Genomic DNA, 25,812 nt, shown 5'->3' with positions numbered 1-25,812 from the left:
TGAGATCTCCAGTACAAGAGTATCTTCCTTTTAGCAACTGCATATTATTCCACAGTACGGGTTTATTATAGCTTTTATTTCCATTCCCCTCTTTTTTTTTTAAGTCAGGGTCTTGCTCTGTCACCCACACTGGAGTGCAGTGGTGTGATCATAGCTGACTATAGCCTTGACCCCCCACAGGCTCAAGTGATCCTCCTGCCTCAGCCTCCTGACTAGCTGGGACTACAGGTGTGCACCACTACACCTGGACAATTGTTAAAATTTTTTGGAGATGTGGGGTCTCTCTTTGTCATCCAGGCTGGTCTTGAACTCCTTGGCTCAAGTGATCCTCCTGCCTTGGCCTCCCAAAGACTGCTGGGATTACAGGCATGAGCCACCGTGCCTGATCCTGTGCTCCTCTTGATAGATATTTAAGTCATTTTTAATTTTTTGATCTCACAAACAGTCTTTCAATAAACAATTCTATTTTTTCCAGCACATGGGCATATATGTAGGACACACTTAGAAGCAGAGTTGTTGAGATGAAGAGTATATGTGCTTTAAATTTTACCAAAATACCTTCAAATAAAACCTGCCAGTTTATGCTCCACTACCAGTGTACAAGAATGCATGTTTTCCCTTACTCTCACCAATAATTGATATTATCATTCTTTTAAAGTTTTGCCAGTCTAATATGCAAAAATATAATTTTTAAAATAGTTTGATTTGAACACTTTATAATGTTTATTGCCCGTTTATTCTCTGTAGTGATGGTTTATATGATTGTTTATATTGTTTTCTTTATAGTTTGTTTATATTTTACAAATGATTTTATATACAACCGTGCATGCATTTCTGTATTGGTCGGCTTATCTGGATGCAATTTTTTCTATTCTGTATGCTGTAAGTATTTTCCTCCAGTCTGTTGCTTGATATTGAACTTTGTTATGTTATTTTTATTGTTGCTGTTCAACAACAATCTCCACAGAGATCACAAAGGTTTTTCATTAAAATTGAGAAAGTTTATTACTCTTGCTTTAAAGATGGTATGGCTTTTTTTTTTTTTTTTTTTTTTGAGACAGAGTCTTGCTCTATTGCCCAGGCTGGAGTGCAGTGGCAGGATCTCAGCTCACTGTAACATCTGGCTCCGTGGTTCAAATGATTCTCGTGTCTCAGTTTCCCAAATAGCTGGGATTACAGGCATGTTCCACCAGGCCTGGCTAAGACTATGGCTTTTGACATAGGCATTTCATCATGTTTTTTCTTTTTTTTCAGATTTTTTTTTTTTAGAATGAGGGTCTTACTGGCTGGAGTGAAGTGGTATGATCACAGCTCACTGTAATCTTGAATTCCTGCACTCAAGTGGCACTCCCGCCTTAGCCTCCCAGGTAGCAAGGACTATAAGTGCATACCACCATGACCAATTAATATTTTTTATGTGGTGGCGCACTCTAGTAATCCCAGCTACTCAGGAGGCTGATGCAGGAGAATCACTTGAATCTGGCAGGCAGAGGTTGCAGTGAGCCGAGATCATGCTGCTGCACTCCAGCCTGGGCGACAGAGCGAGACTCTGTCTCAAAAAAAAAAAAATATATATATATATGTTTGTTTGTTTTTTGTAGAAATGGGGTCTCGCTATTTTGCCCAGGCTGGGTTTGAACCACCTGGGTTCAGGTGGACTTCCCACCTCAGCCTCCCAAAGTGCTGGGATTATGAAGGTGAGCCACCACACCTGGCCTCAGCATGTTTTCTCTGATGTAGTCATAATAAAGGAAGTATTGAATATTATCTGGTGTGTTTAACCTCAAGTATAAACCTGAATAATTTGTGTAGACCATCATACAAGGGCTACAGCTGCACACCAAACCTGCTCTCTGAATTGTTAACCAACGTGCTTCTGTATCTGCATTTTTTTCTTAGTTCGATCATACTGATTTTAAATGTCATACAATTCATAGGCAGAAAATGATTTTAACTCTTATTGTTTAATAAAACAATATATTTTACATGGAAAAATGATTAATTCATATAAACTTATTTTTTCCTTCAGTTTTCTCAAAGCAACAGGCTTCACAAGTCCTGGTTAGGAAGCGTCGTGCAAATTCTTTACTTGAAGAAACCAAACAGGGTAATCTTGAAAGAGAATGCATCGAAGAACTGTGCAATAAAGAAGAAGCCAGGGAGGTCTTTGAAAATGACCCGGAAACGGTAAGCATTTATGGAAACTATCAAGTTCACACATCTAGACATACAACTACAGACTGAACATTTCCAGCCTGTACTTCCTTCTGTTCCATCTTAAAGTCAATAATTCTGTGTATCACCTTCCACACGTAACCACTTCCATTTCAGGAGGAAGTACCTTCAAAGGAAAGTGGGCTTGTTAGGCAGACATGATCACCAATAACAGCTTGTTCTGACTAAATTATAGTTCAGTTACACCTCATTATCAGCAAATAGTATTGACCTCATGGTTTGTAAATATTTTCTTCTAACCAGAATTTGATAGTGTTAGGGGGAGGGGAGAGGAAGTACCTTTAAAGGAAAATGGGCTTTTTAGGCAGACATGATCACCAATAACAGCTTGTTCTGACTAAACTATAGTTCAGTTACACTTCATTATCAGCAAATAGTATTGACCTCATGGTTTGCAAATATTTTCTTCTAACCAGAATTTGATAGTGTTAGAGGGAGGGGAAAGGATGTCTGAAGTATTAACGTGTGTGTGTGTGTGTGTGTGTGCGCGCGCGCACGCATGCTGGTTTGGATTATTATTACAATGCTTCATTAAATTTCTCCATTGGCATTTATTTTTATTTTTATGTTTTGAAACAAAGTCTCTTTCTGTTGCCCAGGCTAGAGTGCAGTGGTGCAATCTCTGCTCACTGTAGCCCCCACTTCCCGGGTTCAAGAGATTCTCGTGCCTCAGCCACCTGAGTAGGTGGGATTAGAGGCGTGTGCCACCATGCCTGGCTAATTTTTGTATTTTTAGTAGAGACGGGGTTTTGCCATGTTGGCCAGGCAAGTCTCAAACTCCTGGGCTTAAGCAATCCACCTGCCTTGGCCTCCCAAAGTGCTGAGATTACAGGCATGAGCCACTGCGCCCGGCCCACTGTTACTTTACATGAAAGATTTTAAGTCACCATTGTAGGTATCATCTAATATTGAAATTTTAAATAGATCTCAAAGTAGAGAGATCAGTGTAATAAATTTCATTATACAAACTCCCCCACCCCTTTAATAATGATCAACACTCTGCCATTCTTGTTTTACCTATTTTTTTCCCCATCCATTCTAATTTTTGTTTTGTTATTCTGGAATATTGTAAGGCATGCCTGTCTGCCCAAGATACCATATTAGTACATCACTCATTAATATTGAGTGTGTATTTCTAACACAATGGATACATTCTATCAGCTTAGCCTCTAAGCAGCAAAAGCCCAGTGAGGGAGAAGACCTTGATGTGGAGGAGGAAAGATAGTGAGGAAGGAAAACTCATTTATGTGCTTCCTCCCTTCCACTAATTCTAGCATTGGTCTCATTGACAGAAGAGAAAAAAATGACAGAAAGAGCAAGACAGAAAGGGGATAAATGAAAAAAAAAGTTACTTTTTTTTTTTTTTTTTTTTAGACAGGGTCTTGCTCTGTTGCCCAGGCTAGAGTGCAGTGGCATGATCATGGTTCACTGCAGCCCTGACCCCCCGGCTCAGGCAATCCTCCCGTCTCAGCCTCCTGTGTCGCTGAGACTACAGGTGTGCAGCCCCACACCTGGCTAATTTTGGTATTTTTTGTCGAGAGGGCGTTTTGCCATGTTGCCCAGTCTGGGCTCGAGCAATCTGCCCACCTTAGTCTCCCAAAGTGCTAGGATTACACGTGTGACCACAGTGATCCCCCTGCCCCACCCCCACCAAACATTTGTTACTGTGTTACAATTCTCATGATTACAGGTGTGATCATTTTCGACCCTACCCAATCACTCCCTGTCCACATCCCTAATACCACAGTCCATATTTCCAGTCCCCACAGTACTACTTATGCCTCAACATCTCTAATATATTCCTTTGAGGGTCCCAATATCACCTTTCAATCCCATTATCTATTGTGTAGGTTTATATGAGAGGAGGAAAGAATGAGGCCTTTGACTCAGTTCTGGATGAGCTTATGTTCTGTACTTACTAAGTGGTAACATTGAATATGTCTTTGTGTAGAAATTCTGGTTTCTCATGAGGTATTCTTGTGCTGTTAATGGTACACATTAGATATATTATGGCTTAAGAATGCTTTTGTGGACTAGCCTGAGAACCTTACTATCAGAAATTTTTAACATTTTTCTCTTTTTAAGAAAGCACATTCTTTACTCCAAATTTACTGATTTACAGGCAAACTTTTGGTACACAACCAATTTATAGGTAAGGTACTACATGTAGATAAGATGTATAAGATAAATGTCTACTTTAATTCACTTCAAAGTATGTCACTGTTAGCTGGGCACCTTGGCTCACACCTGTAATTCCAGCACATTGGGAGGCCAAGGCGGGAGGATCGCTTGAGCCCAGGAGTTTGAGGCCTAGGCAACATAGTGAGACCCCATCTCTACAAAAAAATAATTAACAACAAAAAACCAGCTGTGCATGGTGGCATGTACCTGTAGTTCCAGCTACTTGGGGGGCTGAGATGGGAGGATTACTTGAGCCCAGGAGGATAAGGCTGCAGTGAGTCATGGTCATACCACTGCACTCTAGCATGGGCGACACAGAGAAACCTCGTCTCAAAAAAAAAAAAAAAAAAGAATATGTTACTGTGATTCAACATTGAATCTGGTGTAGGTGACCACTATGACATAAAATGTGTCAAATGGTTTTCTAATCATTATGGAAAAATTAAAGGATGTACAAAAAAGGGCATGTATGATTATATTTACCATCCTAAATAGAGCTTGTTTTCAGATTGGAAGCTTTTGAAACATGATTAATTGATCAATATTTCTTTAAGCCTAAGTATCTTACTGGCTTAATTTTATTGTTTTCTCTTGGTATATTTTACTATATAAAAATTATAATGTGAAAATGATGGTTATATGTAATTTATTTGCATCTTTAATATAAAAACACATTATAAAATTAGGTTTTAACTCTATAATGAAATTTAGGTTTGCTAAGATATGTTTTCTTTTTCTTCTTTCTAGGATTATTTTTATCCAAAATACTTAGGTAAGTTCAAAACATCTCAATTATATAATCTTAGAAATGGAAGGGAACTTAGATATGTTCCTGTCTAACTCTCCACCTATCTATTCCATCCAATGTAATTTCATTATCCTTGGGAGTGAGGTTTCATTTTATATGCAATTTTGCTGTCTTTATATTTAACACATGTTGAGAAATTTGGAACGGTTCTTTAATTACCATGTGGCATTTTAAATTTTAGTGTTTTTCTTTCTCATGTCTTTCTCATGAAGCTCTTGGGCTGATGCTCAGTTATATTGAGGTGCTAGACATAGTCTATGAGCATATGCATTTTCATGGGTTAACTGTTTTTTTTTTTTTTTTTTGTGAGACAGCGCCTTGCTGTGTCACCCAGGCTGGAGTGCTGTGGCCTGCTCTCGGCTCACTGCAACTTCTGTCTCCCTGGTTCAAGTGATTCTCGTGCCTCAGCCTCCCGAGTAGCTGGGATTACAGGCATGTGCCACCACACCCAGCTAATTTTCATATTTTTAGTAGAGACAGGGTTTCGCCATGTTGGCCAGGGTAGTCTTGAACTCCTGGCCTCAAGTGTCCACTCTCCTCAGCCTCCCAAAGTGCTAGGATTACAGGCATGACCCACCCTGCCCAGCCTTAGCTGCAGTATTTTAAAAGGGCAATGGGATATGGATATACATCCATGAAAAAGATGTTTTCTTTTGTAAAGTTACATGCAAGAATTTGTACTATTAAAGTGTAGAAAGGATAGTATATCAAGACTATTTCAGCTTTTTAATTTTAGATAGAAATGTAAATATTTTATAATAAAAATAGACAATATTTGGCTGTTAAATATTATGTGTACATTAAATAAACAGTGTTAACTCTTGCTTCTTAGGGCCATGTAATGAGGCTGCATTTTTGCACGCACAATACTGTAGAGGATACATTCCTTTGATCAGAGTACATTTGGATAAAGATAAATACCATGCTAATACAGCATTATGTGTTCTGGGGAAGTTCCTTAGATAAAATATTTTTCATAATTTTATCCTTGTATCTCTCTTAACTTCCGCTTTTCTGGCCCTGCCCAACTCTTCTCTTTGCCTATCTCATTTGGCAACATGGTAAAAAAAACCAAAGTATAAAATAAAACAAACTAAAACAAAAACACAAGATGTGGGCTCCAGGCTCAGACCTAAAAATTTTTAACTGTGTCAGGTTAAACAAGTTGTTTAGCTTTCCAGCTTCTGTAGTTTTAAGTGTGCACTGTAACTATATTTTCTAACTTCAGAGCTTTTAAATCACCAAATATGTCAACGTACATAAATAACTTAATGTGTCAAAATTTCTTCAGATGTATTCTTGTTTAATCAACCCATCATGTGAAACAAAAATATACTTTTTATTATGATTTTTTTAAATTTAAATTTCATATTTTGGTCTCTATTTGTATATAGGCATGTGTGGTGAATTCCACTGTTAAAAACAATTTTTAAAAATGTCCTGCCTAAGTTACACTTTTTTTATTATTTGATGTGTATATTCTATAGGCCAATGGCTCTAATTTGAAAAGCAAAACAAAACAGTCCTTTCTCTGGTAAATCTAACAGTAGTTTTACTAACTACAACAGCTCATACAGAAAGGTCCCTGTAGTGAGATAAGGTCACCAAAGAAATTAAAGAATTGTAACCCATATATTTGGGGCAATATTTAGACTTCATTTTCAGAGGCTGATAAAGCACTTCAATTGGCCTACATATTCCATGTACTATCTTGAAAACATGTGATTTGGAAATAAGTACTCTGGGTTTCATTATAGTTTTTAAATTGTGTTCTTCTCTTTTGTAAGAAGTGGAATAAATAACTACCATTTCCATAGGCCTAGTATCACCTAATAGAGTGAGTGTTTCTAGTAAAGAGAGAGAAACTTCCTGGGAAGAATGGTGAACTCTGAGCCTAAATATAAACATTAGAAATCATTTTTTGATGTGAGCTGGCAAAAAATAAAATAAGGAAAAAACCTGAAAAATAAAAAAAAGAAATTATTTTTAGTTTCTAAGATAAGTTGGTGAATTACCTCAGAATGGTGACTCCCTCCCTTCAAATCTTCTCTAAAGAAACAATAAGATTCCAAGCACTAATAATAACAAAATAAAATGACAAAAAGAAGTTTAAGAAGTGCCTGGGTAGGCGAAAAGCTGGCCTGACCTGCTGGTATGTGTGGTGGGGGATTGGGTTCTAACTGACAAGGCAGTAGTGACAAAACAGATTTGATAATTTAAAAAATGACCTGAACTTTCCAATTGAGAAACCAAACACAAAAAATACAATAGAGCAAACCCCAAGTAACAAGAAGTTTTAAAATAACAAAAACAGAGATAGAAATAAGTGAAATAGAAAAACAAAAGTGAGCATTAACAAAAGCACATTCTCATTCTTTGAAAAGGTTAGTAAGTGAGACTGACATCTGGCAAGAATAATCAAGGAAAAACAAAAAAGAGAAAGAGGAAATGCCAATACATAGAGTACAAGATAGAAAGGGAAAATATTCTAAACTCAACACAGATTAAAAATATTATCATAAAATATTACAAACAGCTATATTAAATACACTTGGAAACCTAAATAAAATGGATGTGTTCCTAGAAAAACATAAAATATCTGTAATTTCACAGGAAGCAATAGAGAACTTAGTTATACAAACGAGTATTAAACAAGTTAAAACCGCAGCCAAAGCCCTCTTCTTCCTATTTCTCCCGAAACCCAGATCCAGATGGTTTTACAAATGAACTCCTCCAAATTTTAAGAAATTGTTAATGTTTCCCTTATTAAGATATTGTCCTTAAAAAATGAGCTTATTCTAAGAGGCTTATGTAATCTTGACTGCAAAATCAAATAAAGACAACATTTAGTAAACTCATTTTAAAATTTAAGTGAGGGAATAAAAGAAAAGAAAAATAGCATTCCTTTTGATTTTGAATTAATTCTAAATAAAATGATATTCAGTCCGATCTTAAGTGTGTTAAAAATAATATCATGATCAAGTAGAATTATTCCAGAAATTTAAAGATGAGTTAACATCAAGAAATCAGCTGGGTGCAGTGGCTTATGCCCGTAATCCCAGACACTCAAGAGGCTGAAGTGCGAGGATCACTTGAGGCCAGGAGTTTGACACCAGCCTGGATAACATAGTAAGACCCCACCACTAAAAGTATATTATTACCTCAGTTCATACAGAAAAAGCAGTTGATAGAGATCACTACTTAGTTATGATAAAAGCTTTTGTCAAACTAAGAATATAAGAAAAGGTTCTGAGGTTGATAAAGGTTAAATCTAGAATAACCATATAATTAATCTTCCAAATTTTCACACTTCAGTTCAGGATTAATAATGCATAAGGTAATGTCAGCTATAAAAAGAATAAGATAGGATTGTTTTGAGCAAATTGGCATGAGAAAGGAGGGAGGGAGAGATGGAAAGAGAAAGAGAGAAAAGAAAAAGAAAGTGAACAAAATCTGCAGTAAACATTATACCTAATGAATAGAATTTAGATATAGTTTCTTTACGGTTGAGAACAAAAAGAAAAGTACTGGAGGTTACATTCAATGCAATAAGAAAAGAAAAATAGGGATTGTATAGATCATAAGCTATAATATATTCCTGTCATTACTTTTAATTGATATAATACTGGAAAAAAATAGAATCCATAGACAAAATATAGGAACACATAAGAGATTTAGATAATTCTATGACTCTCCTATAAAAATCCATAGTAGTTCTTTATGCAGGCAATAGTCTAGTAGAAATTAAAAAGATGATACCATTCACAATAGCAGCAAATCCCATAACATATCTAAAAATATCTTAAGAACACATAAAAACCCTATGGAGAAAATGTTAATACTCAAATTGAAGACATAGAAAATGAATTAAAACCATGGAAAGATATTTCATGATCTTGAATTGAGTGATACTATACTGTGATCAGTTCTCCTCAAATTGATTTTATTTTATTTTATTATATTTTATATTTTTAGAGATGGGGTCTCACTATGTTGCCCACACTGGTCTCAAACTCCTGGGCTCAAGCAATCCTCCTGCCAGGGCTTCCCAAAGTGCTGGGATTATAGGTGTGAGGTACTATGTGTGGCCATCCTCAAATTTATATGTTCAGAGCAATCTTGTTTAAAAAAATATTTTTGAGAAACTCAGTAAACTCATTTTAAAATTTAACTGAGGAACTAAAAGTCCACACATGTCTAAAATACAAAAGAGAGAAATACCTTATCAAATATTAATAATACAAAGCTATACAAATAAAACTATATGGTATTTTCAGAACATGAAACTGAACAGAAAGTTCAGAGAAAGGCTCATATCTATGACAACCTAATATTTGATAAAGATGATACTGTAAGTCACTGTGGATTATCTAAAGATGGTATTGTGAAGAATGGCCAGCTATTAGCAGACAAATAAATATGGGTTTCTAATTACCACCAAGTGTAAAGGTGAATTCTAGATGGAATAAAGACAAAAATGTTAAAATAAAACCATGAAATTAAAGAAACAATATGGGAGAATATCTTTGTGACTGATGACATGGGGGAAAATTTTAAATTCACAAGCTGTAAGGTGAAATAATAAATTGGATTATAACAAAATTAAGAATTTATCTTACAAGAGAGACATGAATAGTAAGATTAAGAGACAAATGACAGATCTGTCTCTGTCAAATAAATATCAAAAATATAAATATCAAGAGGTGATATTTATAAATGTTTAATTTTTTTCAAATCTGCAGGAAAAACAAATAAGGATCAATAGAAAAATGGTAAAAAAAAAATAGGGAAAATTTTCAAAGAAGAAAACTTTGAGATTTGGAAAATGACATGAAAATATGCTGCCTCTCCTTAGAAATCAGAAAAATAATGAGATATTACTTTATTACCTATTAGTCTGCCAAAAATTAGAAAGCAAGGATGTAGAAATCCTTATACTCCACTGGTGAGAATGCACCTCTGAGAGCCATTAAGTACATTCCTATTTAATGATCACACAAGTCCACCACTGGGTATCTATTCCAAAGAAATTGTTATGCAGGTACTAAGGAGACAAGCATGAGGATGTACTTTCCGCCTTCTTGTAGAGGTAGAAAGTTGGAGGTAATTTGAGTGTCTTATCATGGGTAGAGAGAATTATAAAGTGGTGGTTGCATACTGTGGTGTAACACTTAGTGGTTAGTAGCAATGAATTATATGTAGCAGCATGGATTGATCATAAAAATCAAGTTCTGAGAAAAAATATTAGAGGATGTGATACATAACACAAAACCATTTACACACGTGAAAAAAAACATGGACATGAAATTGTAAATATATATTTTCAAGAACACTTACAAATTTTAAAAATACACATAACCACTGGGCATGATGTCTCATGCCTGTAATTCCAACACTTTGGGAGGCTGAGGAGGACGGTTCACTTGAGGTTAGGAGTTTGAGACCAGCCTGACCAGCATGATGAAACCCCATCTCTTGTAAAAATATAAAGATTAGCCAGGAAGGAAGGAGTGGTGGCGAGGCCTGTAATCCCAGCTGTGTCCAGAATTGGTGGGTTCTTGGTCTCACTGACTTCAAGAATGAAGCCGCCGACCCTCGCAGTGAGTGTTACAGTTCTTAAAGGCGGCGTATCCGGAATTTGTTCCTTCTGATGTTCGGAGTTTCTTCCTTCTGGTGGGTTTGTGGTCTCGCTGGCTCAGGAGTGAAGCTGCGGACCTTCGCGGTGAGTCTTACAGCTCATAAAGGCAGTGTGGACCCAAAGAGTGAGCAGCAGCAAGATTTATTGCAAAGAGTGAAAGAACAAAGCTTCCACAGTGTGGAAGGGGACCCAGTGGGTTGCCACTGCTGGCTCGGGCAGCCTGCTTTTATTCTCTTATCTGGCCCCACCCACATCCTGCTGATTGATAGAGCGAGTGGTCTGTTTTGACAGGGCGCTGACTGGTGCGTTTACAATCCCTGAGCTAGACACAAAGTTTCTCCACGTCCCCACCAGATTAGCTAGATACAGAGTGTCAATTGGTGCATTCACAAACCCTGAGCTAGACACAGGGTGCTGATTGGTGTGTTTACAAACCTTGAGCTAGATACAGAGTGCGGATTGGTGCGTTTACAATCCCTGAGCTAGACATAAAGGTTCTCCAAGGCCCCACCAGACTCAGGAGCGCAGCTGGCTTAACCCAGTGGATCCCGCACTGGGGCTGCAGGTGGAGCTGCCTGCCAGTCCCAAGCCCTGTGCCCGCACTCCTCAGCCTTTGGGTGGCCAATGGGACTGGGCGCCCTGGAGCAGGGGATGGGGCTCATCAAGGAGGCTTCATGGCGCAGGAGCCCTCAGAGGCAGGGGAGGCTCAGGCATGGTGGGCTGCAGGTCCCGAACCCTGCCCTGCAGGGAGGCAGCTAAGGCCTGGCGAGAAATCAAGCACAGCGCCAGTGGGCCAGCACTGCTGGGGGACCTAGTACACCCTCCACAGCCGCTAGCCTGGGTGCTAAGCCCCTCATTGCCCCTGCTGGCAGGGCCGGCCGGCTGCTCCGAGTGCCAGCCTGCCAAGCCCACGCCCACCGGGAACTCCAGCTGTTCCCGCTCGAGCCTTTCCCTCCACACCTCCCTGCAAGCTGAGGGAGCCAGCTCTGGCCTTGGCCAGCCCAGAAAGGGGCTCCCACAGTGCAGTGGTGGGCTGAAGGGCTCCTCAAGTGCCACCAAAGTGGGAGCCCAGGCAGAAAAGGCGCCCAGAGCGGCGAGGGCTGTAAGGGCTGCCAGCACGCTGTCACCTCTCACAGCTACTGGGGAGGCTGAGGGACGAGAATCACTTGAACCCAGGAGGTGGAGGTTGCAGTGAGCCAAGATCGTGCCACTGCACTCCAGCCTGGGCGACAGAGACTCTGTCTCAAAGAAAAAAACAAAGAAACAAAAAACAAAACAAAACAAACAAACAAAAAAACAAAAACCACATGACCCATTAGAATGACTGCCTAAAGGGTGAATGAAAGTGGAAATGGAGGAAATGGAGATAGAAAGGAATATGTATGTATTTTTTGAAAGCAAGTGATGGGCTTTTCAAACACCAGTGATCATAATATACTGTCAAAGGGGCGGGGTATGAATAACTCAGCCTTGTACTCGTCCAGTCAAAACAAGCAAACATTCAGACTTTTACGTGATGCGTCTTCTGTGACTTAAAGACAGAGGGGTATAAAGTAGTTTCTTAGAGAAATAAAAAATTTACCTGACTCTTGATCCATTATAATTCCAGTACAACCTTTGTCTAGGAGTCAATGGCTGTTTGAACTATTTTTTAGAATTGACAAATCAAGATAGCTAGGATAGTGGTGCCTATAGAAAGCGGCAAAAGGAAACCAGTTTGATTGTTAATAAAACTAATAGTGAAAAATATAAGTAAAGGTACATGTAGCAAGATCTTTTCCTAAGAGGTCATGCCTTGACCACCAGAACCTCTCTTGAAAGGGTCTGTTTCTTAGCCTTTCTCTCCTGTGGTCCTAATTTCTGTTTTTAATCCCTTTTCTTGTGGGAGCTTCCGCATCAGTTTACAGAAGCAGAGACAATCTCCCTCCAGCTTTCACCTTCCTGTTTACCCTCCTCAGTTTTTACTATTCCTGTTGTGTGGTAAGAAAGAAAAGTGGGAATATGAGGGTTCTGTATTACACTGCTTTGGAGTAGCAAAGCAAATGGCTCTTCACACTGTAATTCTGAACACACTTTTCCATGAAATTATTATCATGAATATTAATGTAGGCTTCTATATAATGTGCCTTATGTGTTTAAGCTAGTGTAGTCTGGCCTGGGGTTCTAAACTCATATGAAACATTTCACTTGGGTCTCCAGCCTCAGAGCTTTCAAATTTTGGCTGTATTCACTGTAAAATTTGCCAGAGATGCGAAATGAAGCTTTCTCGAAAACGATGATTCTAATGAAGTCTTCACACAAGAATAAATGAAGTCTGAAAGTAGATGATTCAAGAAGAAGTACAAATGAACCAAAGATAAGACTACTCGAGACCTAAAACTATTTAGGTTTTACTGGGGCTGAGTTTGGCTCCCTTCCCCTCTCTATCTCTTGTACCCTTTTGCCTTACTACCTTCCGTCATGGGATGATGCAGTAATAAGGCCCTTACCAGATGGTTAGCACCTTAATATTGGACTTCCCAGCCTCCAGAACTGTAAAAAATAATTTTTTTCTTTATAAATTACTGAGTCTGTGGTATTCTGTTATAGCAATACAAAAAGGGCTAAGACAAAACATTGGTGCCAGACATTGGGTTGCTGCTATAACAAATACCTGAAAATATGGAAGCAGTTTTGGAACTGGGTAATGGCTAAAGGCTGGAAGAATCTGGAGGAGCAGGCTAGGAAAAGCCTAGATTGCTGTGAATGGAGCATTGAGGATGATTCTGGTGAGGGGTCAAAGAAAAAGAAGACATGTAGGAAAAGAATATAACTTCTTAGAGATTACTTAAGTGTCGTGATTAGATTGTTGGTAGAAATATGAATGCTAAAGCCCATTCTGATGAGATCCTAGATGGAAATGAGAAACAAAGCACTGGAAACTAGAGTAAAGACCAACATTGTTACAAGGTAGCAAAGAAATTGGCTGAATTATCTCCATGCCTGAGGGCTGTAGGGAAGGCTGAATTTAAGAGATAAGTACTAGGATAGCAGAGATTTCTAAGCAAAATATTGAAGGAACTGTGTGGCTGCATTAATTTATTTATCTATTTATTTATTTAGAGACAGAGTCTTGCTTTGTCACCCAGGCTGGAGTGCAGTGGTGTGATCTTGGCTCACTGCAGCCTCTGCCTCCCAGGTTCAAGCAGTTCTTGTACCTCAGCCTCCCAAGTAGCTAGGATTACAGGTGTGTGCCACCACAGCTGGCTAATTTTTGTATTTTTAGTAGAGACAGCGTTTTGCCATGTTTGCCGGGCGGCCTCAAACTCCTTACCTTAAGTGATCTACATGCCTCAGCCTCCCAAAGAGCTGGGATTACAGGTATGAGCTACCGTGCCCAGCCTTTGTGGCTACTTTAACTGCACACAGTAATATATGAGAAAAAGAGAAATGATTTAAAGCTGGGATTTACAATTAAAAGGGAATCAGGGCAAAAATATTTGGGAAATTCGCAGCCTGGTCATAAAAGAGTGAAAAGGTCTTTAGGAGAGCAAACCAAGGGTGTGTCCCAAGTTACCATTTGCCAAAGAGACTACCATGAATAGAAAGGAGCCAGGGGCTCTTTAGTCTGAGTGAAGTAACTCAGGAATGGAAAACCAAACATTGTATGTTCACAGTCATAAGTGGGAGCTAAACTATGAGGATGCAAAGGTTTAAGAATAATACAATGGACTTTGGAGACTTGGGAGAACTGGTGGAGGCGGGGTGAAAGATAAAAGACTACATATTGGGTACAGTGTACATTGCTTGGGTAATGGATGAACCAAAATCTCAGGAATCACTATTAAAGAACTTATACGTGTAACCAAACACCACCTACTCCCCCCAAAACCTGTTGAAATTAAAATAAATAAATAAATAAAAGGAGCCAGGTGCTGTTTTTCAAAACAATGGGCGAAAGACCTCAAAGACATTTGGGAGATTTTTGAGGCTGCCTCTCCCATCACTGGCCCAGAGCAAGACCTTGATGCAGTTTCCAGAGGGGCACCTGCAGGACCACCACTGCTCTGCACAACCTAGGGACTCTGCTGCTTGAATTTCAGCACAGTGTCCCTTGGCCATCCCATCCATGGCTCAAGTGGGCCTAGGTGCATCTCAACCCACCACTCTGGAATGTACATACCTCATAAGCCTTGGTGGCATTCATGTGGTGTAAATTTTGCAGGTGCACAGAATGCAAGAGCTGTGGGGTCAACGTGGCCTCCACCTAGATTTCAAAGGTTATTATGGGCAGCCTGGGGGTGTCCAGGCAGAGACTTGTTACAGCAGCAGAGCCACTATAGTGAGCCCCCACCAGGGCAATGCCTAGTGGAGCCATGGGAGTTGGGAAGCCCTGAGAGCCCAGAACTATAGGGCTACCAGTATGCAACTTCTGTCTGGGAGAGCTGCTGGCACAAGACTCCAACCTGTGAGAGCCGCAGCATGGCCTACACCCAGCAAAGCCATAGGGATGGGCTGGCCAAGGCCTTGAGGGCTCAACCCCTACCCCTGTGTGCTCAGAAGTCAGGACATAGAGTCAAGGAAAACTATATTAGAGCTTTAACATTTTATGTTGTTTTTCTTAATGGGTTTTGGACTTCCTTAGGACCAGTTACTGTTCTTTCCTGTTTTTCCTTTTTGTAATGGAAACGTCTATCATGCTTATTTCATTGCATTTTGGAAACTCATAGCTGGTGGGAATTGCCTTAGGGTGAATCATGCCTTGAGTCTCACCCATATCTGATTTAGATGAGACTTTGGACTTTGGACTTTTGAGTTGGTGCTAGTATGAGTTAATACATTGGGGCTTATATTAGTCTGTTTTCACTCTATTATAAAGACATACCCAAGACTTGATAATTTATAAAGAAAAGAGGTTTAATTGACTTACAGTTCAGCATGGCTGAGGAGGCCTTGGGAAACTTAGAATCATGGCGGAAGGCAAAGGGAAAGCATATTAGTTCATTTTCATGTTGCTAATAAAGACATACCTGAGACTGGGTAATTTATAATGTAAAAGAGGTTTAATTGACTCACAGTTCCACATGGCTGGAAAGGCCTCATAGTCAAGGCAGAAGGTGAATGGGGAGCAAAGTTACTTCTTACCTGGTGGCAGGCAAGAGAGCTTGTGCAGGGGACCTCCCATTTATAAAACCATCAGATCTTGTGAGATTTACTCACTACCATGAGCACAGTATCGGGGAAATTGCCCCCATGATTCAATTATCTCCACCTGGCCCTGCCCTTGACACATGGGGATTATTACAATTCAAAATGAGATTTGGGTTGGGACATAGCCAAACTATATCAGGAAGCAAGGCATCTTCTTCACAAGGCAACAGGAAGGAGAACGAACGCAGAAGGAACTACCAAACACTTAGTAATCATCAGATCTCATGAGAACTCACTCACTATCATGAGAACAGCATGGGGAAAATCGCCCCCCTGATTCAATTACCTCCACTTGGTCTGTCCCTTGACACATGGGGATTGTGGAGGATTAGAATTCAAGATGAGATTTTTGGGTGGGGACAGAGCTAAACCATATCAGGACTATTGAGATGGAATGAACGTATTTTGCACATGAGAAGGACATGAATTTTGGGAGCTGGAGCAAATACTAGGCTTTGAATGTGACCCTCAAAAAGTATGTGCTGGAAACTTAATTCCCAATGGAACAGTGTTGGGAGGTGGGGCCTAATGGGAGGTGTTTAGGTCATTAAGGCTCCACCATCATGAATAGCCTAACACCAATTATAAAAGGGCTTGAGGCTGCAAATTCAGCCTCTTGCTCTTTCGCCCTAACTCTTTTGCCATCTGCTGTGGGATGGTGTAGCAAGAGGGCCTTCATGAGACGCTAAAGCACCTTGATATCAGACTTCCCAGCCTCCAGAACTGGGAGAAGTAAATTTCTTTCTTTTATAAATTAGCCCGTCTGTGGTATTTTGTTATAGCAACACAAAGTGGACTCAGATAGGGGCTCCAGAAACACCCCCACAATGTGTAAGGTAAGACTTATTTGGGAAAATATTCTATCTCACCATGGTAGGCTGAATAATGACCTCCTTCCTCCACCCTGCCTGCCCCTCCCCACCCCAGACATATCTATGTCCTAATCCTTAGAACTTGTGACTGTTACCTTATATGGCAAATGGAGACTTGGCAGATGTGATGAAAGATCCTTCCATGGAGACATTATCCTGGGATATCTGAGAGGACCCGATAAAACCATAAGGGTCCTTATAACAGGATGGGAGGAGATTAGAGTCAGTAGTAGATATGGAGTCAGATATGGAATGATAAAGCAAGAACTGGTAGACATACAAGGATGAGGCCACGAGCCCAGGAATGCAGATGACCTCTAGAAGCTGGAAAAGGCAAGGAAAGGGATTCTTCCTTGAAGTCTCCAGAAGGAATGGATCCCTGCTAGCCCTTTTGGTTTTGGACTCTCGGCACTGTAAAACAATAAATTTTTATTATTTAAAGCTACTAAATTTGTGGTAATTTGTCATAGCAGCCATAGGTAACTTAAACACATACTGACTTCAAATGAATCTTTTAATCTGTCTGTGATACACTGTATTTTCCAAAGATGGTTTAAAAATGTCTTCCATTCCACATACCCTTCTACAGTGTCATTTTGCTGTGTCCTCATCAAGAGGTAGAATAAATCCCCCACCCACACCCTACCCTTTGAATCTGGGTGGACCCTGGGACCCCTTTGATCAACAGAATATGATAGAAGTTATACAGTGTCCCATAACTGCCATGGCAGTTTGCTTTCTCTGTCTTAGAAGCTAGCTGTCATGAAAGAAGTGCCATTTTAAGACCAGCATGCTAAGAGAAACACCCACATGGAGAACTTTGAAGCATGATCTATTATATGGAAAGAGAGATGCCAAAGAACATTAGCTCCATCTTGGAAGCAGTCCCCTGCCCCAGCCATCCTGGTTGACTCCATTGGCAGCAGAGACGAACAACCCAACCAAACTCTGCAAATATTTGAACCACAAATCATGAGAAAAATACAATGATTACTTAAGCTACTAATTTTGGGGGTGGTTTGTTCCTTGGCAAAAGCTAAGTAAAACACCATCTTTTTTATAGTAAGCTGGTGACTGTCTGAACAATGAAGTAATACATATGGTGTCTTTAGTGCCTGTTAAGAAATATATTTTTGGCACTAAGTAACTCGTAGTTACGTTAAAGTCACAAAGTATTTCATCTTTACAATTCCAGCTGTTATTTCTTAGTTTCCTAGCAATATCTACCAGGTTGCTATATCTGATTTCACAGAGTTGTAGTGAAGAATGAAGGGAATGAAGTAAACCTGTTTTGTAATATAGAAGCATTATACAAATATTACTGTATTAATCTCAGGGCAACATGAGAAGAATTGGAAGTAGCCTACAGCAAGTAGAAACACGAACTGATTCTATTGACTTAATTACATATACTTTATAAATCAGACTCTGGTCAGTAGATTTGAGGGTAACATCTTGTTTCTGCTGTGGAAGTAAAAACATAGACTTATATGACAATAAATTTCTATGCTAAATCAAGGTTTTTTTCACTTCTGACTTTAAGGTTCTTCTCCAGAGAGAAGAAGCTGTCACAGACTTATTTTTTATGTTTCTGTATCTGTTGCCATCTTGCTTGTAGATTTTTAATTTTTCAGAAAGGTAGATGGAAACATTTAGTGTTGCATTTTGAAGACTGAATCTTGTGAATCTACAGGAGCATAAATGTCCTACCTCTTGGGACAGTTCCTACCATGAATTCAGATCAAGTATGTGTGTCTACTCTAAGAAGATTATGTTTGTTTTTATTTTCAGTTTGTCTTCGCTCTTTTCAAACTGGGTTATTCACTGCTGCACGTCAGTCAACTAATGCTTATCCTGACCTAAGAAGCTGTGTCAATGGTAAGCACTTCTACCATCAATTGAAAAAACAAAACAAAAACTCTGTAGGTAAAGTACACCCATGGTAATATAAACTAATGTTTAAAAATTGAGAAATGATCCTTTGATGGGTTGTATGCCCAGCAAGGAAGTATTTTCAAACTGCATTTCTAATACTTGTTTATAGTTGTAAATGCTCCTGTATTACTCAGAATGAATTTTTTTGCCTAATGTTTAAACTGAACAGTGTTCTCTGTTCCTAAAGGTTATCAGCTTCAGAATTTTTATTCCCAACAGCTTTATTTTGGCTGTTGTTGCATAATCATGTAGTGTGACTAAATGTTACAGTAGAGCCATGTTTATTCTTCTAACTTTTTGGCACTGATAATATAAACATGGAAAATGTTATATGAATCAAATTAGCTTTCTTGCTCTGAAGTTCACAAGGGGCCTAATGATGATTCTGGTACACTATTTTTGACTCTTTGTTGGTAAATTGGTAAATTAGTAAAAGCAAATGGTGCCACCACAGGATATAAATTGTGATGTTTGTTCAGAGAATATTTTACATCCAGGATTGAAATTCTCTAGATATTCATTTAACTGTGTTTTTCTCTAATTTAAAGTGCTTGTAATTACACAGGGAGTACAGTTTGTCTGAATACGTATATTTAATGATTTAATTCATGCTTTATCTTTTCTTAAAATTTATGAAATAACAGAATAATAATAATTTTGAAAAAATTTTTTATTATTTTCTTTTCTATGATTTTAAACTAATACCTAATGTATTGCCACATTTCAAAAAAAACTTGATCCTATGAAGACTTTTTAAAAAAATTATGGAATTAATTAGGCGTTAGCTAGGTTGGTTATTTATTTGTTTAACAACAAAAATTTTCTTTGGCTAACATATGCAAAGAGATAGAAATATAGGCAGTATTGGGTGTATTGGAAGTATTGGAAGGATGGGAAGAACATGTACAGTTGACTGGGAAGTTTAGAGGCTGGTGTGGAAATGTGCAGAAATCAAGAGACTATTGCAGTGTCTAATGAGGGGACAGAAATTACAAATAAAAAACAAATGGCATGTCATTTGCTATATTGATAAAGTGCTTTGATATTTTAGGAAGAAAATAAACAAGGCACTATAATTGGTCTTTACTTGTACTTTTTTTTTTTTTTTTTTTTTTTTTTTTTTTTTTTTTTTTTTTTTTTTAGACAAGCTCTTGCTCTGTTGCCCAGGCTGGAGTGCAATGGTGCAATCATGGCTCACTGCAGCCTCAACCTCCTAGGGTCAAGCAATCCTCCTGCCTCAGCCGCCTGAGTAGCTGGAACTATAGGCACATATCATCACTCCTGGCTAATTTATTTTTTATAGAGATGGAGTCTTGGGTGTGTTCTCCAGGCTGGTCTCAGACTCCTGGCCTCAAGCAATCCTCCTACCTGGGCCTCCCAAAGTGCTAGGATTACAGGCATGAAACACCATTCCAGGCCTTACTTTGTACTTCTTAATATTGCTCTTTTTCTCTGGTAATATTCCTTATTCTAAAATCTATCCTATATTAGTGTTGTCACTCTGGCTTTCTTTTGATTAGTGTTTTTATGGTTTACTTTTCCATCCATTAACTTTGAACATACCAGTGTGTTTATATTTCAAGTGAGTTTCTTTTGGGTCTTGCTGTTTTCTCCAATCTGACAATCTCTGTCTTTTAATTGGAGTGTTAGACTATAGACATTTACATTTAATGTTACCATTGATGGTGGTTAAAGTCTGTTAATCCCATCTGTTCTTTGTTTTTTTTCTTTTCCTACAGCAATTGTATTGCTTACTTGAGTTTTTTTTTAGGGGGGGAAGTTGATTCCATTTTATCTCCTCTGTTATTAATTATGCTTCTCAAACTTCTTTTACTCATTTCTTTTCTTTTCTTTCTTTTTTTTTTTTTTTCAGTCAGGATCTCACTCTCTAGCCCAGGCTGGAGTGTGGTGGGGTGATGATAGCTCACTGCAACCTTGAACTCCTTGTCTCAAATCCTTCTTTCCTTCTGCCTTAGCCTCCTTAGTAGCTAGGACTACAGGCGTGTAGCACCACGTCCAGCTAATTTTTAAATTTGTTTGTAGAGATAGGGTCTTACTTTGTTGCCTAGCTAGTTTTGAACCCCTGGCTTCAAGTGATCTTTTTGCCTTGGCCTCCCAAAGTGCTGGGATTACAGGCATGAGCCACTGTGCCAGGCCTCATTTCCTCTATGTTTTTATGCTGTTTCTGCCTTACATTTTAATATTATACATTATAAACTCCATGATATGTTAATTTATAAATAGCTTATCAAATGAGAAAATATTGTTTTATTGTTTTATTTGTTTATTTATTTATTTTTGAGACAGAGTCTTGTGCTGTCGTCCAAGCTGGAGTGCAGTGGCACAATCTCAGCTCATTGCAACCTCTGCTGGATTCAAATCATTCTTGTGCCTCAGCCTTCCAAGTAGCTGGGATTCTAGGCCTAGCTAATTTTTTTGTATTTTTATGGAGACAGGGTTTTGCCATGTTGCCTAGGCTGGTCTCAAATTCCTGGCCTCAAGTGATCAACCCACCTTGGCCTCCCAAAGTGCTAGGATTACAGGCATGAGCCATTGGCACCTGGCCCAGAAAACATTGTTCTGTATTTTCTCATATGTTTACCATTTCTGGCATTCCATATTCTTTTTCGTAGATCCACATTTCCATGTGACCACATTGACAACATGTTCCTTCTGCCTGAAGAAATTATTTTAACATTTCTTATACTACATATCTGAGGAAGATGGATTTTCTCTCTTTTTTTTTTTTTGTTTTGAGACAGAGTCTCACTCTGTCGCCCAGGCTGCAGTGCAGTGGCACAATCTCAGCCCACTGCAAGCTCCATCTCCCAGGTTCATGCCATTCTCCTGCCTCAGCCCCCCGAGTAGCTGGGACTACAGGTGCTCACCACCATGCCTGGCTAATTTTCTGTATTTTTAGGAGAGATGGGGTTTCACCATGTTAGCCAGGATGGTCTTGATCTCCTGACCTTGTGATCTGACCGCCTTGGCCTCCCAAAGTGCTGGGATTACAGACATGAGCCACCGCGCCCAGTATTTCTCCTACTTTTTAATTAAAAAATAGTATATTGCCTTTATTTTTGGGAGATATTTTTATTGGGTAAAGACTTCCACGTTGATAGTGCTCTGTCAGTATGTCAAAGATGTCTCTCCATTGTCCTTTCACTTGAATAGATGCTGATGGAAAATCTGGTGTTATTCTTAGCTTTTTTTTTTCTCTATATATGCTCTGTGTTTTAGATTTCTCTTTTTCTCTGGTTTTCTCTAATTTGACACAGTATTTTTAGGTTTATCCTCATTGATGTTTAGCGGGCTTCTTGGATCTATGTGTTCATAGTTTTTATCAAATTTAGAAAATGATTTACTATTATTTATTCAAATTTCTTTTTTCATTTTCCCTGCTATCTTTCCTCTTCTCTTGAAATGTCGATAGCATGTATTAGGCCATTTGATATTGTTTAACAAGTCATTCATGCTCTAGTTGTTTATCAATTTATTTATGTATTTATTGTTTTTATACTTCTTATCTGTCCTTCCTTGATTTTGGATAGTTTTTATGTCTTCAAGTTCACTCTTCTTTTCTTCTCCCATGTATAATTTACTTTTAATCTGATTTAGTGTATTTTTCATTTTATATAGTTTATTTTTCATTTCAATAAGTTCCATTTTGGTCTGCTCCATGTCTTCTATTTTATTTTATTTTTTTTTCATCATGCCTATATTTACTACTGGAACATGTGGAGTGCATTTAAAATAATTTTATTTACTTATTTTTCTGATTTTTGGTCATCTCTTTCATTTTAGATATATTTTCATCTATTGATTTTTCTCTTGGTTGTACTTTTTTTTCTTGTTTCTTTACATGAGTATTTTTTAATTTAATTTAATTTTATATTGTATTTTATTTTATTTGGATATAAGGGTCTCACTGTTACCCAGGCTGGAGTGCAGTGGTGTGATCATAGCTCACAGTAACTTCAAACTCCTGGACTCAAGCTATCCCCCTCCCTTAGCCTCTCAAATAGCTGGGACAACAGGCATGAACTACCACAGCTGGGGCATTTATTTTTAAAATTAATTTTAAAGATTATGTCTCGCTATGTTGCCCAAGCTGGTCTTAACTCCTGGCCTCAAATGTCCTCCCTCCTCTGCCTCCCAAAGTGCAGAGTGAACCACTGCATCTGACCTCTACTTATTTTTAATTGTTTATTGGACCAAGCAAACAATACTATTCTCGGTATAAATAGAAAAAAGAACTTGGAACTTTCAGTTTGGGCTAAGATGATGTAACAGGGACCAAGTTTATCCTTCTGCCTTAAATAAGTAGAACTTTGGTCTAAGTATATAAAATAATGGTTTTGAACATTGGAGAACAGGAAGTAGAACACTGTGACTCCCAAGGAAAAGAAAATAAGCTTACAGCTTACGTTGCTGGGTCCTGGATTTTCTTTTCTTCTTCCAAACAGTGTTTGATTTTGTTGTGGCATTTAGGTAACTTATGTGGAATACATTAAAAACAAATCTTTTGAGGTTTGATTTTAAGCTCTGTTAAGGCAATCCGGAGTAGCCATTAGCTTAAAACAAATTTAGCCTCAATAATAAGTCCTTGTGAGGATTCTACCTGATGCCATTTGTACTGTGAAATATTTTAGGTCTGGGTAGTCTAAAACAAACTATCCCTATCCCTCTATGAGCTCTGGAAATTTTCCTGTGCAAATCATCATTCAGCCAAAGACCCTACGGGATCTTTTTGCAGATCTCTGGAGACTCTTTCTCTTTTCCTCTATCTCTCTTTCTCTCTCTCTTTCCATACACACACATTTTTTCCCTCTCTCTGCCTTTATAGTACTCTGACCAGCAAAATTCTAATTTGATCTCCCCAAACTCCAATATTTGTTTTCTCAACCCAGGGAGACCACTGGGATCTGTTTGTGTTTCTTGCACTGTTGCATAGAAGCTATCTCCAGGCAGTAATGTGGTCCAATTATAGGTCTCAGCTTGTTTATTTTCTTTTCCTTAGGAATTACCGTGTTCTCCTTCCTGTTCTCCAATGTTTGAAAAACCATTATTTTACATAGTTAGACTGAAGTTCTACTTATTTAAGGCAGGAAGATAAATCTATTCCTTGTTACATCATCTTAGTCCAAATTGAAAATTTTAAGTTCTTTTTCTTTTTTCTTTTTCTTTTTTTTGAGAGAGAGCCTGGCTCTATCACAGTGGCATGATCTCAGTTTACTGCAGCCTCTGCCTCCCAGGTTCAAGCAATTCTTGCACTTTAGACTCCTGAGTAGCTGGGACTACAGGCATGTGCCACCATGCCCAGCTAAGTTTTGTATTTTTAGTAAAGACAGGGTTTCACCTTGTTGCCTAGGCCTCAAATGATCTGCCTGCCTTGGTCTCCCAAAGTGCTGGGATTACAGGTGTGAGCCATCACACCTAGCCTCTTTTTTCTCTTAATGTTGAGAATAGTATTGTTCTGTCTACCTCATGGAATTGTTCTAAGGCTCAAATGAGGTAATATATTTTGAAAAATATCTAAATTACAGTTATGAAATACTGTATATACTTGCAATGCAAAAGTAGTGTTATGGGATCTTTGGGGTGTTGCTTTTCTGGCTGGAAACTTCTGTGGCTGGTGGTGCCTTTGCCTGAGTTCTTGTCCTGCATCCATGAAGAATGAGGTATGCAGAAAAGTGGAGGGTGAGCAAGATGAACAGGAACTTTACTGAGCATTAGAACAGCTCAGAGGAGACCCTCAGTGGGTAGCTCATCTCTGTAGTCAGGTTGTCCCATCAAGTGTTCAGCCCTCAGCAGAGAGGAGGGCTTGAAGCGGGTGGCTCCTCTCTGTAGCCAGGTCATCCCATTGTCTCTGCAGCTTTCAGTAGAGAGGAGGCCTAGAGTGGGTGGCTCCTGTCTGCAGCTGGTTCTCCCATCAGCAGCTCTCAGCAGAGGAGGTCCTGGAGACGGTGGTTCTTCTCTACAGACAGGTCATTCGATGTCTGCAGCTCCCAGTACACAGGAGGCCCTGGAGATGGTAGCTCCTTTCTGCAGCTGGTTGTCTGGATATCTGTTCTGCTCTGGCTGAGTCTGGGGTTTTTATGGTCTTCAGAGAGGGAAAGTGCATGCTGACTGGTCCATGGGCTGCCATGGGTGGGCCCAGGAAAAAGCACCAAGTGTTCCCCCATCAGTCAGCAGGACTGGTAGCCCAGCCCACAGGCCTCAGGCCTTCCCCAGCCTGAAGGTGGGACTTCACAGGGGACCTACCCTTTTCCACCTAGGAAGCTGTCTACCTCCTGCCACTGTTCATGGCACCCAGGCTGTTTGTGCCAAGGGGGTGCCTGCAGGCCAGCACTGAGCTGCCCTCAGCACCCCCCTCAGCTCCCTTCCCATGCTTGTTGGAGCCCAAAGACTGGAGGGGGCAGGGTGCTGGCATGTTAGCACTGCCCTGAGCTTATGCCCACCCAGCTAGGCTGCGACAACAGCTGGCTTCAGCTCCAACCTTGTTCCATGACCAGAGTGGGTGCCAGGAGTGAGGTGAGGTCAGGAAGCAAGAGCAGGCACTTCTGAGCCTGTGGTGGGCAGAATGGGCCTCCCCAGACCCTCAAGAGCACAGAGGTGCCCAGGTTTCCAGCCAGGCTTGGGCAGCTGCAGCTGCACTCAGGGGACTCTTGTCCCACCAGTTTGGAAGGGGTGGAGCTCCCCCTTGTCCTTGGCTTTTACCAGCTCCATGGCACGTGCAGCCCTGGCCATGCCTCTAAGATCAGAGCGGATGCCTGCTGCGGGGAGAAGCCTGGCAGCGGGAGCAGGCCCCTAAGAGCACAGAGACACCCGGGTCCGGAGCCATGACAGGGAAGCTGCAGCAGCATCCGGGGAGTGTGGGGCTCCTATCTGCTCCGTGGAGTGGGAGGCCCTGGCCCACATCCCCACTGCCACTGGCGTCTTGGCAGCAGCCA

At 39.6% G+C, this 25,812-nt stretch overlaps 1 protein-coding gene across 1 annotated transcript in view; it reads left to right on the top strand.

The window, feature by feature from the left end:
- The window catches only part of PROS1 (protein S), a 104,176-nt gene that overhangs the window by 44,460 nt on the left and 33,904 nt on the right, over positions 1-25,812 (top strand). Inside the window, exons 2-4 of the mRNA XM_031009774.3 lie at positions 2,030-2,187; positions 5,164-5,188; positions 18,716-18,802. Of these exons, the coding sequence (XP_030865634.2) occupies positions 2,030-2,187; positions 5,164-5,188; positions 18,716-18,802 (270 nt within the window). The remainder of the gene's footprint in view (positions 1-2,029; positions 2,188-5,163; positions 5,189-18,715; positions 18,803-25,812) is intronic.

Source organism: Gorilla gorilla, chromosome 2 (genome assembly GCF_029281585.2).
Source record: "Gorilla gorilla gorilla isolate KB3781 chromosome 2, NHGRI_mGorGor1-v2.1_pri, whole genome shotgun sequence".
NCBI classification, from domain to species: domain Eukaryota; kingdom Metazoa; phylum Chordata; class Mammalia; order Primates; family Hominidae; genus Gorilla; species Gorilla gorilla.
The sequence above is the reverse complement of the archived record's forward strand: the minus strand, read 5'-3'. Positions and strand labels throughout refer to the sequence as shown.